Source organism: Salvelinus sp. IW2-2015, linkage group LG18, assembly GCF_002910315.2.
Source record: "Salvelinus sp. IW2-2015 linkage group LG18, ASM291031v2, whole genome shotgun sequence".
In the NCBI taxonomy this organism is placed as follows: Eukaryota; Metazoa; Chordata; class Actinopteri; order Salmoniformes; family Salmonidae; genus Salvelinus; species Salvelinus sp. IW2-2015.
The window spans coordinates 15,321,462-15,336,769 of record NC_036858.1 but is presented as its reverse complement, the minus strand read 5'-3'; the positions used below and the strand labels follow the sequence as shown (position 1 = coordinate 15,336,769).

Sequence of the window (15,308 nt, the reverse complement as noted above, 5' to 3'; positions counted from 1 at the left end):
GCCTGTAGTAGACTAAACACACTCCAAATCACGTCATGTCACGATGTTGAGTGCTTCAAGCCAAACCCCCTCCAGGTCCGCCCCTCTCTCCCCACCTGTGAAATTTCAGACGCATATCACGCCTGCACTTACCTGGCCAATCAGACATGTCAATAACCAGCTTACCGGTTCCATAGCAAGCTGCTCTGTCTGCGCTAATTGGTAAATTAATTCGCTGAATGTAAAAACAACGTTGATATAACGGGTAAACGTTTATTTATTTTTTTACGAAAAGGAACTATATGAACCTGTACTTTTCTGGGGGGGTTTGGACTTGTTCAGAACATTATCATGCCGGTCGGAAACACTGGAACGGAAGAAATGAAAATGAATAAGGAGCTCTGTTTTGTCTCTGGTTGAAATAGAAATACCAATTGAAAACGTACTGTAGTAATGATGATGATGAAGATTTTAATAATAATAATGATGATGATGATGATGCACTTGGTCTAACTCAAATCCTTGTCACCGATTCAAGGTTAAACCCAAAGTCAAAGCTTTTACACCAAGAAGGTACTTCATATAACTCTTCATATAAGGTTTCAGTCATACCCCCTTAAGATAATACATGAACCACTTGGCAGGTAGCCTAGCGGTTAACAGCGTTGGGCCAGTAACCGAAAGGTTGCTGGTTTGAATCCCCGAGCCGGCAAGGTGGAAAAATCTGTTGTTCTGCCCTTGAGCAAGACAGTGATACTCACTTATGAATGGTGCTCAAGGGCAGAACGGCACTTTTCCAGCTCAGGGATTCAAACCAGCAACCTTTCGGTTACTGGCCCAATGCCCTTAACCGCTAGGCTACCTGCCAAGTGGTTCATGTATTATCTTAAGGGGGCATGACTGAAACCGTATATGAAGAGTTATATGAAGTACCTTCTTGGTGTAAAAGCAACAGCAACTGTTCCCCGGGCGCCGATGATGTCGATGAAGGCAGCCCCCCGCACCTCTCTGATTCAGAGGGGTTGGGTTAAATGTGGAAAACACATTTCAGTTGAACGCATTTAAGTTGTAAAACTGACTAGGTATCCCCTTTCCCTTCCCTAAAATGTAACCTATCGTACAAGTTGCCCTTGACGAGCAGATATCATAGCCGACTGCGGTTGTGTCATTGCCGATATGCTTTGAACTGTTGAAGAAAAGATCCTACACGAAATCGAATTGATGGTGGTTATACCATCGTAACAATGATCCAATATCATAGTAATGGAACACAGTGTTATGTTAATAATGGAACACAGTGTTATGTTAATAATGGAATACAGTGTTATGTTAATAATGGAACACAGTGTTATGTTAATAATGGAACACAGTGTTATGTTAATAGTGGAACACAGTGTTATGTTAATAATGGATCACAGGCGATATGTTCATTTAAGTCATTTGTCTATCATACACTCAAGGTCATTCGAAATTCACCTACATCAATTTAGCACTTTTACAATTCATTTTGACTTGATTGTCCAGCCAAAAATGTATCACTATTTGACAGAGTCTCACTTCCTAAAACACGGCCATGTGAGGCAGTGGAGGAGCAGTATTTGGCTGTTGATCCCTGTCCTTGGTGCTGAAAGGAGAGAAGGTTTCGCTAAAGCAGTGGTTGTCATGGTGACACAGGCAGGCCCTGGTAATACTGTAATGATAAAGCTCCTCTGGATTGTGCCGCAGTAAACACTGCCACTAGGGTCCCGTTAAAAAAGCACCACACGCGCTGCATGGAAAACGGCTAACGGCTATGGGCTCTTGCCTATTTCTCCTCAGTCTCTCTGAGTATGTCCCTTACCTTCATTCATTTACTCCTCAGTTCATTCATTCACTCTTTCTGTCTCTTTCTCCCTCTCTCTCGGTCACTCACTCCTTCATCGTTCTTGGCTTGAATATTTTGTCACCCTCTCTCTTGACTGGGGAAATGGTTGACTTCTCCATTTCCCTTTTTTTCCCCTCCCTCCAAGTCTCTCTCTCACCCACCCTTTATTTTCTTCCTTACAGCCATTTGCCCCCTCGCTTCATTCCATCCCCACACAATCTCATCTCTCTCATACACATCCCTCGAACGCTTTCTCTTTTTCGTTGTCCATTTCTCATTTCTCTCTCTCTCTCTCTCTCTCTCTCTCTCTCTCTCTCTCTCTCTCTGTCTCTGTCTCTGTTCTGTCTCTGTCTCTGGTCTTGTCCTTCTCTTTATCTCCTCTCTCTCTCTCTAGCTCTTTGTCTCTTTCTGTTTTGAATTATGTTGATGCTCTTTCCCAAATTAATTGCAGAGAGACTCTATTGAGGCTTGAAGGTCATTGGACTACGTACATGCACTGTATTAAAACGTGTTATTCCCACAGAGAACCTTAGGTCATAGTATACTAATTCACTGTTCTCTCTCAATGTCCGTCCAAAGATTGCTGTGTGAGTCCATATGGATTTTCTGTGCTGTCCAGAATCCTCCACCCCACTCCTTTCCTCCACTCTATCAAGGGGGATGCCTTGGTCCATGTCATTATGATGCAGTAAAGAGAGGGATGAGAGAGAAAAGATAAAGAGAGAGGGATGAGGCAGACAACAGAGAGAAAGACTCTGGAGATAAATAAGTGTGAAGTCTACTCCGCCTTTCATATTCCACTCCTCCCTCCCTCCCTCCACTCCTCTCTTTTCCTTCTCTTCTCCTCTCCCATTTCTCTCTCCATCTCTCTCTCCTCCCTCTGCCCATCCTTCACGGTTACCTCAATGCAGTGTTCATGTAGCTACAAGTCTCTATCTGCGATCTGCGAGTGTTGTCCAACCTTCCTCCTTCCGCCATAGGCTGTTAGTCTTTTTCTACTAGACACTCCATGCTCACACGCTCACAACACACACACACAAACACACTACACACACACACACACACACACACCATACACAACACACACACACACACCACACAACACACACAACACACACACACACACAAACACCACACACACACACACACACTCTTGCAGACACTACAAACACACACACACAAAGCCTAAATATTGTAGATACACACTTGATGAATAGCTTGAAGTACAGTACATTTCGTTAGCGGTCAAGCCATGGGAGTATTTCAGTGTATCATCACTCCACAACCACAGTAGAATACCTGCACAACATACTATACGTAATCTGGATTGACTGAAGTGATGGATTTATCTATTGATCTGGTGTACAGAGCTACATTTTATTCAGCGAGGAAATGTTGCATTGCTAATGTGTACTATTACTACAGTATGAGCGTTATAGTTGATACAGCTGCTGCCACTGTGACAGTGTACACATTTTTCAAAACGACTGATAAAAGCGTTGCTTTAACACTTTTTAAATCCCACCTTCGTTTATGTGACTTGCAGTATACTGTAGGGTCTAACTTTACTATAAACACGTTCAGGTTGTTGCGTAGTGTACCAACCTTTGTTTCACCTTGAAATATTCTGCTGTATTTATTGTGGTTGTGGTTAAAGATTTGTTCAAGGCATACTTTACTACTATTGGATTTATGTATTGCAGTGTAGGCTATGCAGGAAATTGGTCAACGATTGTTGGTAAAAGATAGGTATTTTTTTTCTATCTTTCCCTCTTTCTCTCTTTTACTGTCTTCCCTGGTGTTGGATGTTGTATTTTTACCACTATGGTCTGCCAGTTAGCATCCGTCCTATGAAGATTATTATCATTTTTTATTTTATTTTTTACCTTAGCCTGGACTAATGCCTAGTCTAGCACTTGCACTTGCGTAGGCTAACTTACCCCTGTGCTAGGCCTGGTTGAATAACTAGCCTAGCCCTGGACCAATGCCTAGCCTCACCTATGCTAGCCCTGCACTAACGCCTATCTTTATACTAGCCTAGCCTAACCCAACACTAACACATCCTGCACGGTTTAAGTGGTACAGGCGCGAGAGAATGTTCAGATTGTCCGGTCTTGTCCTCTGGTAACGCATCCATTTATCTTGTGTGTTTTGGTCCTGGTTTTATCCTTTGTTGTCCTCTATTTCATGTATATCCTCTTAACCCCCCTCTCATGTGCTCCTGTCCTTGTTACATCAACTGGTCCCCCCGCTCCCTCCCTTTTGTCTGCCCCCCTCTGTCTCCCCACCTGTGCAACCTACATAACATTTTTCTGTGTTAGGCTTTTTTTGGCGGTGTGTGTGTAGCCAAGTGTACTGTGTGCATGTGTGTGTATGAGAGAGATAAGTTGAGAGAGACAGAAAGAGACAAACAAACCGAGAAGGAAAATGCCTCTCAGGCAAGGCTTGTATAGCGTGATGGTAAATCTGCTGTGTAATGTTTTCCAATATACATGATTATGATGATGACCGTAAAGTGCTATGAGTAACACTACTTCTAGTGGTATTGCTAACAACCATCATCATCACCATCCTCACCATCCTCATCACCATCGCCATCGTCATCATCGCCATCGCCATCATCATCGTCACCACCATCATCCCCACCGTCATCATCTCAGAACCCGAATCGCCGTTTCTAGTCCGACTAGAAGAAAACCTTGCCTCCACCGCCGTCACCACCACCAACGCCATTGGACGGAAACTCTCTGCTCTGCTCAGTACCACCGCTGTGTGTACGGTCCTCAGCCAACGAGAGAGCGCTGTGTGCTGGTCCCACCGGTTCCTCCTAGTTCCATGGGATGGGGGTGGCGGGTGGCGATGATTGAGAAATACAGCTCTCCGTACGTGTGTGTGCGCGTGTTTGTGTGTGTGTGTGTGTGTTTGTTTGTGTGTGTGTGTGTGTGTGTATGTATGTGTTTATGCATGTTATAGAGGAGGGGGAGCACTGCAGCAATCTGGGAAAAGGTAGGTCAGACAGAGTGGAGAGAAACATGGCAGAGGAGTAAGGAGGGAGCGAAAGGAAGAGAAGAAGATTGGAGAGAAATGGGGGATGAGAAAAGAGGGGGAAGAACAGAAGGTACATAAGGTAGAGAGGCCAGGACATGGAGCGTCAGACAGACGTAGAGACAGAGACGTGAAGAGAGACTTGGAAGGGACAAAGAGCCAAAAGACTATTGTTGCTTGGTTCCCATCCTGAATTAATTGGTGTGTTCAGTGTTACCGATCCCTGACTTCTCTTTCACAGGCTCTGTAAAATTCAAGAACGAAAGGAAGCATTGTATATCAGATCCCCACTCGGGTGTAGAAACAATACGCATATTTCTCTCCATCCATATGGTCTGCCTATATGGTCATCCATAATTACTGTTGTGCCAATCAAATGCAGCGATACTGGCATATCCTTTCAGCGTATTTATATTTTTATGTTTTATRGCTTTCCAAGAAGGTCACTCGCTACTGTGAGATGCTACTGCTTTTCAGCTAATCTCTGCTGTACAGAACATAACTTGAGTTCCTTCTCTTCAGATTTTCTCTACAGATATGTATCTTCTGATTCTATATGTGGATTGATTTGAGTTCAGTGAAAATATGTGTAGCCCTATCTTGTAGTCAAACGTCCTATTGGCCTCATGGGTGGAATGTCATTCATATTTTTTCATAATTTCGTAATTAATCAACATTATTTAAAATAGACAACCTAAAATCCAGTGTTTCTATGTCAAACTTCATACAAAAAAAAATACAAAAAATGGAATTATTACATTTGAATACTTTCCGAATGTATGCCAGCAAAATATATCGCCTCAGTGAGTAAGTGAGGAAAAAGAGAGGACAGCGAAGAAAATAAAGAGACTCTCTTTTTCAAAACTGAGTCACCATCTCGTCATCAGAAACGGTCTGGGCAGATTGAATATCTCAGTGCCGGGATGCTTTAATAACTTTGCCCGTTTTTTCTTTGTTTTTGCTCTCTGTCCAAGAAATTCGCCCTGGAGGACAGAGAGAGCTTTGGAAAGAAATGAGCTAGGCTGTAGTTCTGTTTGTAGATAGGGATATTCTCCTGAGGCAGAGAGAAAGGGAGGCAGTGTCCAGACAGCAATTGAAGTACACTAATGACACTCAGCGCTTTTTAGTGTATCCCATTGCTTTCTTGTCAGTGGTGTGTAGGATGTCATTTTGTCAAAATGGTCAGGAGATTCCATCTTATTTAGGCTCGCGGCTAATGTTTAACTTCCATCCCCAAACTGAAAGGCAGACCGTCCCCAAACTGAAAGACAGACACACCATTTACCAAATGCTTTTAAAATCGAATAAAATCACATTGAGCGCATGCATTTCTTGTAAACGTAAGTGAWCACTGTGGGAATTGAACTCATGACCTTGGTCTCACGCTCACCAACTGAGCCTCACAGGATCACTAGGGCCACTCTAACCAGATATGGTTATAGACTGGATGTTGTCATTTAGTTATAGGGCAACCCATAATACATTTGCAGGAATTAGTTCACACAATGAATAGAGTTTGAAACTAAGTCTGGCAGTTTGGATATCTCAAATGAGCACTTCAAGAGGATAATATCCAGTTTGACGCCTTGTTGAATTTTGATTGATATGAAGTCTCTGGCTGATTGCCCTCCTGTTGTGCTGTCTGAATTGATCAATGGTTAATACACAAGTACCAGGTTTTAGCACCCATCCCGTGCATTATACTTGATATTTAGTCAGGTATCATTCTCACAATGCTTTATACCAGCGTTTACCTAACTCGGTCCTCGGGACCCCAAGGGGTGAACGTTTTGTTTTTCTGCTGTAGCACCACACAGCTGATTCGAAGCTTGATGATTAGTTGATTATATTATATTATAATCAACTAATCATCAAGCTTTGAATCAGCTGTGTAGTGTTAGGGCAAAAACCCAAACGTGCACCCCCTGGAGTCCCGAGGACCGGGTTTTGAAAACCCTGTTTATACAGTAGSACAATAATTGTGGTAGTATAAGGAATACAGTATGGTGTTAGGTTCTGAACAAATGGAGTAAAAACTCAAAAATGGATGGCTAGAAAAAGCTCAAACCAAGTTTATTCAACCCATTGGATGCTCTAGCTGCAAACACAGTTTGCATATGATCTAACAGGCATTTATATGTCATGATGAGGTTAGAGGTATGACTTCTGTCCATCTGTTTCCCAAAACTGCCTAAATGTTGCGCTGTTGTCTTTGCGGTCGAGCGGTCTGAAGCAGTTCCACTTCATCCTGTCACTTCTCCATGATAGTTACAAGTGACCATATGTTCACCTTACTCAACAGACTTTGGACATACAGTGAATTTCGGAAACTATTCAGACACCTTGACTTTTTCAATTTTTTTCCCCATTACAGCCTTATTCTAAAATTGATTACATCGTTTTCCCCCCTCATCAATCTACACCCAATTCTCAATAATGACAAAGAAAAAACKGGGTTTTAGAAATTTTGGCAAATGTATAAAAAAAAAATGCAATATCACATTTACACAAGTATTCAGACCCTTTACTCAGGACTTTGTTGAAGCATCTTTGGCAGCAATTACAGCCTCAAGTCTTCTTGGGTATGACGCTACAAGCTTGGCACACCTGTATTTGGGGAGTTTCTCCCATTCTTCTTTGCAGATCCTCTCAAGCTCTGTCAGGTTGAATGGGAAGCGTCGCTGCACAGCTATTTTTAGGTCTCTCCAGAGATGTTCGATCGGGTTCAAGTCCGGGCTCTGGCTGGGCCATTCAAGGACATTCCTGTGTTGTCTTGGCTGTGTGCTTATGGTCGTTGTTCTGTTGGAAGGTGAACTTTCGCCGCCAGTCTGAGATCCTGAATGCTCTGGAGCAGATTTTCATCAAGGATCTCTCTGTACTTTGCGCCGTTCATCTTTCCCTCAAGCCTGACTAGTCTCCAAGTCCCTGCCGCTGAAAAACATCCCTGAGCATGATGCTGCCACCACCATGCTTCACCGTAGGGATGGTGCCAGGTTTCCTCCAGATGTGACGCTTGGCATTCAAGCCAAAAACTTCAATCTTGGTTTCATCAGACCAGAGAATCTTGTTCCTCATGKTCTGAGAGTCCTTTAGGTGCTTTTTGGCACACTCCAAGCAGGGCTGTCATGTGCCTTTTACTGAGGAGTGGCTTCCGTCTGCAGAGAAGATTGTCCTTCTGGAAGGTTCTCCCATTTCCACAGAGGAACGCTGGAGCTCTGTCAGAGTGACCATCGGGTTCTTGGTCACCTCCCTGAACAAGGCCCTTCTCCCCTGATTGCTCAGTTTTGCCCGACGGCCATCTCTATGAAKAGTCTTCATGGTTCCAAACTTCTTCCATTGAGGAATGATGGAGGCCACTGTGTTCTTGGGGACCTTCAATGCTGTACCTCGACACAATCCTTTCTCAGAGCTCTACGTACAATTTTTTCAACCTCTTGGCTTGGATTTTGCTCTGACATGCCCTGTCAACTGTGGGACCTTATATAGACAAGTGTGTGCCTTTCCAAATCATGTCCAATCAATTGAATTTACCACAGGTGGACTCCAATCGAGTTGTGGAAACATCTCAAGGATGATCAATGGAAACAGGATGCACCTGAGCTCAAGTTCGAGTCTCATAGCAAAGGGTCTGAATACTTATATAAATAAGGTTTTTCAGGTTACATTTTTTTCTAAATTTGAAAAAATAAAAAAAAAAAAAAATTCCGCTTTGTCGTTATGGTGTATTGTATGCAGATTGGCGAGGAAAAACATTAATTTAATCAATTTTAGAGTAAGGCTGTAATGTAACAAAATGTGGAAAAAGTCAAGGGGTCTGAATACTTTCCGAAGGCACTGTACATTGTGTTCACCTTTTCTCTTACAATACAATTCCATACACGAAGTTCCTCTTCACCATTAATTGACATATCYTGTATATTCATTATGCAGATAACATAATCACTAAGGTCTAATATAGTAACATTTGAAAGTATATTTTAAGTTAGAACCCAACAATTACTATCAAGTGTGTTAATTGGAGGATGATAATGTCTTAGCAATATTGTTTCTTGCAAGTAACTCTGCATTCACAGAAATGTTGAAAAGTAGGGGGTTAATTACATTACTTAATGGTGAGTATTGGCTTCCCGTTACTGTTACCTTGCACTGGACTGTAATGGATTATGTTGAGGATAAAATAGAGTGCCATCTCAAGCACTTTGGGCTTTAGGGATTTCCACTGTATGATTAATATATTAGTTGTAAGGGTCAAAATGTTTGTTGATACGTAATGTACAATAGAGCTGTCAGTCCTTTTACTTTGTGTATAATACTTTGACTTCGGTGCGAATTGTAATTTCCCCAACATTACATATTTTCAAATAATCAGACTGGCTAGTTATTGGAGCATAAGTTTGGACCACATTTCATTTCATTATGCAGGGCAACAAACAGGCTCAATGCCACATGTTTCAGACCCTTTATGTTGAACATTCAGTATGAGGGGGTGAGCACGTGCCCCATCCTGATTTTGAAACCTATTTAGTGCACTCTGAGATACATGAATATTTATAATTCATCAGCTTTTACCGTTTACGACTCTCTTTTTCCCCATCACTTTCTTTTGTGTCCTATCCGTCTTTATTTTCTTGCCCTTTTCTCTGTGTCCGTGCTGCTCCAATGAGACAGTAGTACTCTGTATTCTCATTCCAGCCTTTCCTACATTCTCTAGGTTTATGACGTGTGGCTCCCGGTTTTCAATTTTTTTCCACCACTTCTCCTTGGACTGTCATGCCTATGACCATTGCAGCCTTTTTCATAAGTGTCAGATAGAGTATCCCTCAGTGCTTGGTCCAGTTTGACCCTGCAGTCACCCTCCAGGTCAACAATTATCCCATTTAGGTGTCTAGTCAGGTTTAATAATCTGAGCTCATGATCTCATCTGACTGAGTAATGCCCTGCAGTGTCCTGTAGGGGCTGACTAACTGTTGAGCAACACACCATCTGCTTTTCTAGCTATGTTGTTTGTATATGACTGTAACCCTTCTCTCCTTCCTCTCTCTTTTCTCCCTTACCCTCCCTCTATCTTCAACTCTTTCTCTTTGCCTTCTGTCTTCCTGCCTTTCCCCTCCTCTCTCTGGTTCTTTCTGTTCTTCTCCTCCAGTACTGCGCATTCCTCTCCCTTCTGTTCATCCTCATCTCCATCTCCACCTTCTGCATGGAGACGCACGAGGCCTTCAATACCATCTACAACAAGACGGAGAACGTGACGGAGGGAAACGTGACGCGCGAGGTGATCGTCTACGAGGTGGTGACCGACAGCTGGCTTACGTACGTGGAGGGCATGTGCGTCATCTGGTTCACCATTGAGGTGATGGCCCGCGTAGTCTTCTGCCCGGACAAGGTCGAGTTCTTCAGGAGCACCCTCAACATCATCGACTTCATTGCCATCATGCCTTTCTACCTGGAGGTGGGGCTGAGCGGCCTGTCCTCCAAAGCCGCCAAGGACGTGTTGGGCTTCCTGCGTGTGGTCCGCTTCGTTCGCATCCTGCGTATCTTCAAGCTGACCCGCCACTTTGTGGGGCTTCGCGTCCTGGGCCACACGCTCCGTGCCAGCACCAACGAGTTCCTCCTGCTCATCATCTTCCTCGCTCTCGGAGTGCTCATCTTCGCCACCATGATCTACTACGCCGAGCGCATCGGCGCCGACCCTGATGACCCTACGGCTGCCAAACACACAAACTTCAAGAATATCCCCATTGGTTTCTGGTGGGCCGTGGTCACCATGACCACTCTGGGCTACGGGGACATGTACCCCGAAACGTGGTCGGGGATGCTGGTGGGCGCGCTGTGCGCCCTGGCAGGGGTGCTGACCATCGCCATGCCTGTGCCCGTCATCGTCAACAACTTTGGCATGTACTACTCACTGGCCATGGCTAAGCAGAAGCTTCCCAAAAAGAAGGGCAAGCACATCCCCCGCCCCACCATGCCGGGCTCGCCCAACTACTGCAAGCCTGACGCTCTCGCTATGGCCACCGCCTCGCCCCATAGGATCCTGGGTAATGTACTCGGCGAGGTGATCGGGCCCGGAGGCTTCGACTGCCCCCTTGCTCAAGAGGAGGTCATAGAAATCAACCGAGGTGAGACATTTCTATTTTCATTCTTCAGTACCATATTTTAAGAGACAGACTGCAAGTTAACAAACTGGCTTCGACCTTGACTTGTAAAATCTGCACGAGTTCATCAACATAACATGGAGCTTTGCTGAGCATCTGGGCATTCTACCACTAGCCTCCCCAAGGGCGTAGAACACAAATTACTCCGTCAATTTTTTTTWTTTTTGGCAAAGAGGTTGTGAAACTGTACAGTTTAGCATCGACAGATATCCAATCAAATTTGGAACAGGGATTTGCACAGTAAGTGGAGGATTCTGGTCTGTATAAGATTTAGGAATCCGAATGTTATCTGACAGCTAGTTACAGGCACTCAGTAATCTCAGTAATAGTACAGTCCTGCAGATCCATGAGGTGTGGGGTGTGAGTGGGGGGTTTAGAGTGCCTATGTCCCTGATAGGGATAGTTTGGGGGTGGGAGGGTGGGGGGGTGGCTGATTCTGAATCTGCCCTTGAGAGATGGCTAGCCCATCAGAACTTATGGGTAATTTATAATCAACTGGTGAGTCCACATTTGCCGAGAGGCCTCCATCTGCCCGCGTAGAACAAACACAGTACATAAAAAATTGACCCATTTGGATCTGTTTGCAACAGACCAATGTGCTTTTTTTCATTTGGCATGGTTATATACAGTGGCGGTTTTACCGTGTAAATCTTGGTAGACTAATAATAAATAAATGTGGAATGCATGCCAGTAAAACCACTACACAACACAACACTAAACAATACATTAATTGCACTATAACTGTGCCAAACGGTGTCCACAAACTATTAGGGCCTACATAAAGCTGTCCCAACAGCAGTCCCAACACCTTACCACTGCTACACCTGGCTATCAGCGGAGCCTTGTCTGGCAGCGAAACAATTCATTCAGCCTCATTTACTGCCTTTAAAAAAAAACATAGCTGATATGGCTGACTTGCTTAAACAAATGTGGTTTCTAATGAACAATTGAGATGTACAAACTATGGCATAAGGGGACGCAAAGCGATAAGAGGCAATCCGTAATTTCAATTAAGATAATGAGCAACCTAGGATCGATGTAACGTTAGTCAATTTAACTATTGTAGCACTTTCTAAATGTACAGCGACAGAGATTCAGAACATGGGCCGTTTTTACAGTATTCTCCCTGTACACCAAGTTAGAACCATAGGATAAATAAAGGGGGCATATACGCAGACAATGAAAGCTCTTGTAATATTCACTGATTACATTTCTCTTAAACAGGTTATAGGCTACAGTAGAACAGTCAGAACAGTAGGCGGAATTAAGAGCGTAAATTGACCAAATTATTAGGGTAGGCACATGGCTACTAACATCTTACTACACAACATACACTTAGTTACTTTCTTAGGTACAGTATACATATCTCCCTGGAATATTACATCATTTATGAAGCCGCATACAATACCTTTTGGACTCACATTGTTGTGCTCGGTTAACTTGAACAGGAAGGTGGCGCGGCGGTCCTCCGAGTTAACGGTTGTTTTGAGCGCGGCACAAATCGTGCTTCATTGACAGCATGGCCATGTTGAATGTTTATCATTTTAAAGTTGGAAAAGAGCCCCTTAATCCCAGATTTGGGACCACACAGCCACTGTCACTATCCTTCCAAACCACTCATTGAATTTGCAATTTCCAACTTGTTGTAATGTTTGTGTCCAGTGGCCGATGACTGATACGTTATCTATCATTTCTCTTCATTATTTCTCTTCATATGACAAGGATTAAAAGTATTTGCCAGTAGATTGTCGACTTGATTCATGATGATGACTGCTATCCTAAGATTGTGAAAGTATGATGTTGACGTGATCAGTCCAATCAAAGCTACTGTACACGCCCCCAACCCCCCCCCCACCCAAATACATTATATTTTCCTTTCAAAAAATGTGGGGCTCAAAACAGGTGTGACGGGTTGTCCACTGGTTGTATATCACCTAATATGAACCCAATATCCACATACGACAATAGATCACATGTGTTTTGTAGCCCTTGAGAAATCATCAGTGAGTCAGCAATAATAGTATTTTATTGCATAAGCGCCTATAGTACCCCACCACTGTCTTTCACGCTCTCTTTTGTTAAGGATTTTGTTGTAGGTTGTTAGTAGGTTGTTGAGCAGGAACTCATCTGGGATCAGATTTGACAGCTGTGTCTGAGGCAGTGGAGGCTGCTGAGGGGAAGACAGCTCATAATAATGGCTGGAGTGAATGGAATGGCATCAACACATAAACACATTATTTCCACTCATTCTGCTCCAGCCATTACCAAGAGCCTGTCCTTCCCAATTAATGTGCCACCAACCTCCTGTGGTCTGAGGATACAGTGCCTTCGGAAAGTATTCAGACCCCTTTACTTTTTCCACGTTTTGTTAAGTTACAGCCTTATTCTAAAATGGATTAAATACATACAAATCCTCAGCAATCTACTCTCAATACCCCATAATGACAAAGCAAAAGCACGTTTTTAGAAATTGTTGCAAATGTATTACAAATAAAAAACAGAAATCCCTTTTTTACATAAGTATAATGACCCTTTGCTATGAGACTTACAATTGAGCTCAGGTGCAACCTGTTTCCATTGATCATCCTTGAGATGTTTCTACAACTTGATTGGAGTCCACCTAAATTCAATTGATTGGACATGATTTGGAAAGGCACACAACTGTCTATATAAGGTCCCACGGTTGACAGTGCATGTCAGAGCAAAAACCAAGTCATGAGGTCGAAGGAATTTTCCGTAGAGCTCCCCGACAGGATTGTGTCGAGGCACAGATCTGGGAAAGGGTACCAAAACTTTCTGATGCATTGAAGATCCCCAAGAACACAGTGGCCTCCATCATTCTTAAATGGAAGAAGTTTGGAACCACCAAGATTCTTCCTAGAGCTGGCCGCCCGGCCAAACTGAGCAATCGGGGGAAAAGGGCCTTGGTCAGGGAGGTGACCAAGAACCCGATGGTCACTGGCAGAGCTCCAGAGTTCCTCTGTGGAGATGGGAGAACCTTCCAGAAGGACATCCATCTCTGCAGCACTCCACCAATCAGGCCTTTATGGTAGAGTGGTGGCACGTTGGTGGCAGCATCATGCTCCAGAGCGCTCAGGACCTCTGACTAGGGCAAAGGTCCCCTTTCCAATAAGACAATGACCCTTAGCACACAGCCAAGACAACGCAGGAGTGGCTTCGGGGACAAGTCTCTGAATGCCTTGAGTGGCCCAGCCAGAGCTCGGACTTGAACGTGATTGAACATCTCTGGAGAGAACTGAAAATACCTGTGCAGCAACGCTACCCATCCAACCTGACAGAGCTTGAGAGGATCTGCAGAGAAGAATGGGAGAAACTCCCCAAATACAGGTATGCCAAGCTTGTAGCATCATACCCAAAAAGACTCGAGGCTGTAATTGCTGCCAAAGGTGCTTCAAGAAAGTACTGAGTAAAGGGTCTGAATACTTATGTAAATGTGATATTTCATTTTATTGTTTTTTTTAAATAAAATTTGAACATTTTTATAAAAACCTGTTTTTGCTTTGTCATTGTGTGATTGATGAGGGGGGGGAAACGCTTTAATCAATTTTAGAATAAGGCTGTAACCTATGTGTAAAAAGTCAAGGGGTCTGATACATTCCAAAGGCGCTGTGTAAGCACCAGTCATACTGCAGCATCAACCCACACCCTCAACCCCACCTCTTATACTACCATGTCCAGTTTATAGTTTACCATGCTGTCTAGCTAAGCCAGTATAGACATGAACTTTGACACATTAGCCATTATCAAATACATATCGTAGTCAAATCAAATGTCATTCGTCACATGTTTTGTAAACAACAGGTGCGGGCTATCAGGGAAATTATTATTTACGGGCCCTTCCCAACAATGCAGAGAGAAAAAAAAAAATGTGCAAAATAATAACACAATGAATAAATACACAATACACTATTTTACTGAATCTGTCTTAGCTTATGCATCTTGTGTATCTCATCTGCAGTATTAAATTGTGATCAGTTTACATGCAGTAACCCCCCCCACCCCCATTCCTTTGGCTATTTTCTTATATACCTTTTTCCAGTGATGGGAGACTGAGGATTCATGATTTCTGTATCGCCGGGCCAAGGTGCCATGCCAAAACCTTCGATATAGCAGCCAATCAAAGTCCCTCAGCTTGCAACAGCAAGCTCTTTGATTGGGCCAATTGAATCATCAAGTCTGCAACTCCTTCCCTCAAACTATGTTCCAATGTCCGTACTAACATACTACGGAGAATGAAGCAGTGT

The 15,308-nt window shown here is 43.5% G+C and overlaps 1 protein-coding gene across 3 annotated transcripts in view; it reads left to right on the top strand.

Moving 5' to 3' along the window:
* LOC111978281 (voltage-gated potassium channel KCNC1-like) overlaps positions 1-15,308 on the top strand; it is a 60,329-nt gene that overhangs the window by 14,846 nt on the left and 30,175 nt on the right. For all 3 annotated transcript variants that reach the window (XM_024008257.2, XM_024008256.2, XM_024008258.1), the window contains exon 2: positions 10,032-11,007. In XM_024008257.2, the coding sequence (XP_023864025.1) occupies positions 10,032-11,007 (976 nt within the window). The remainder of the gene's footprint in view (positions 1-10,031; positions 11,008-15,308) is intronic.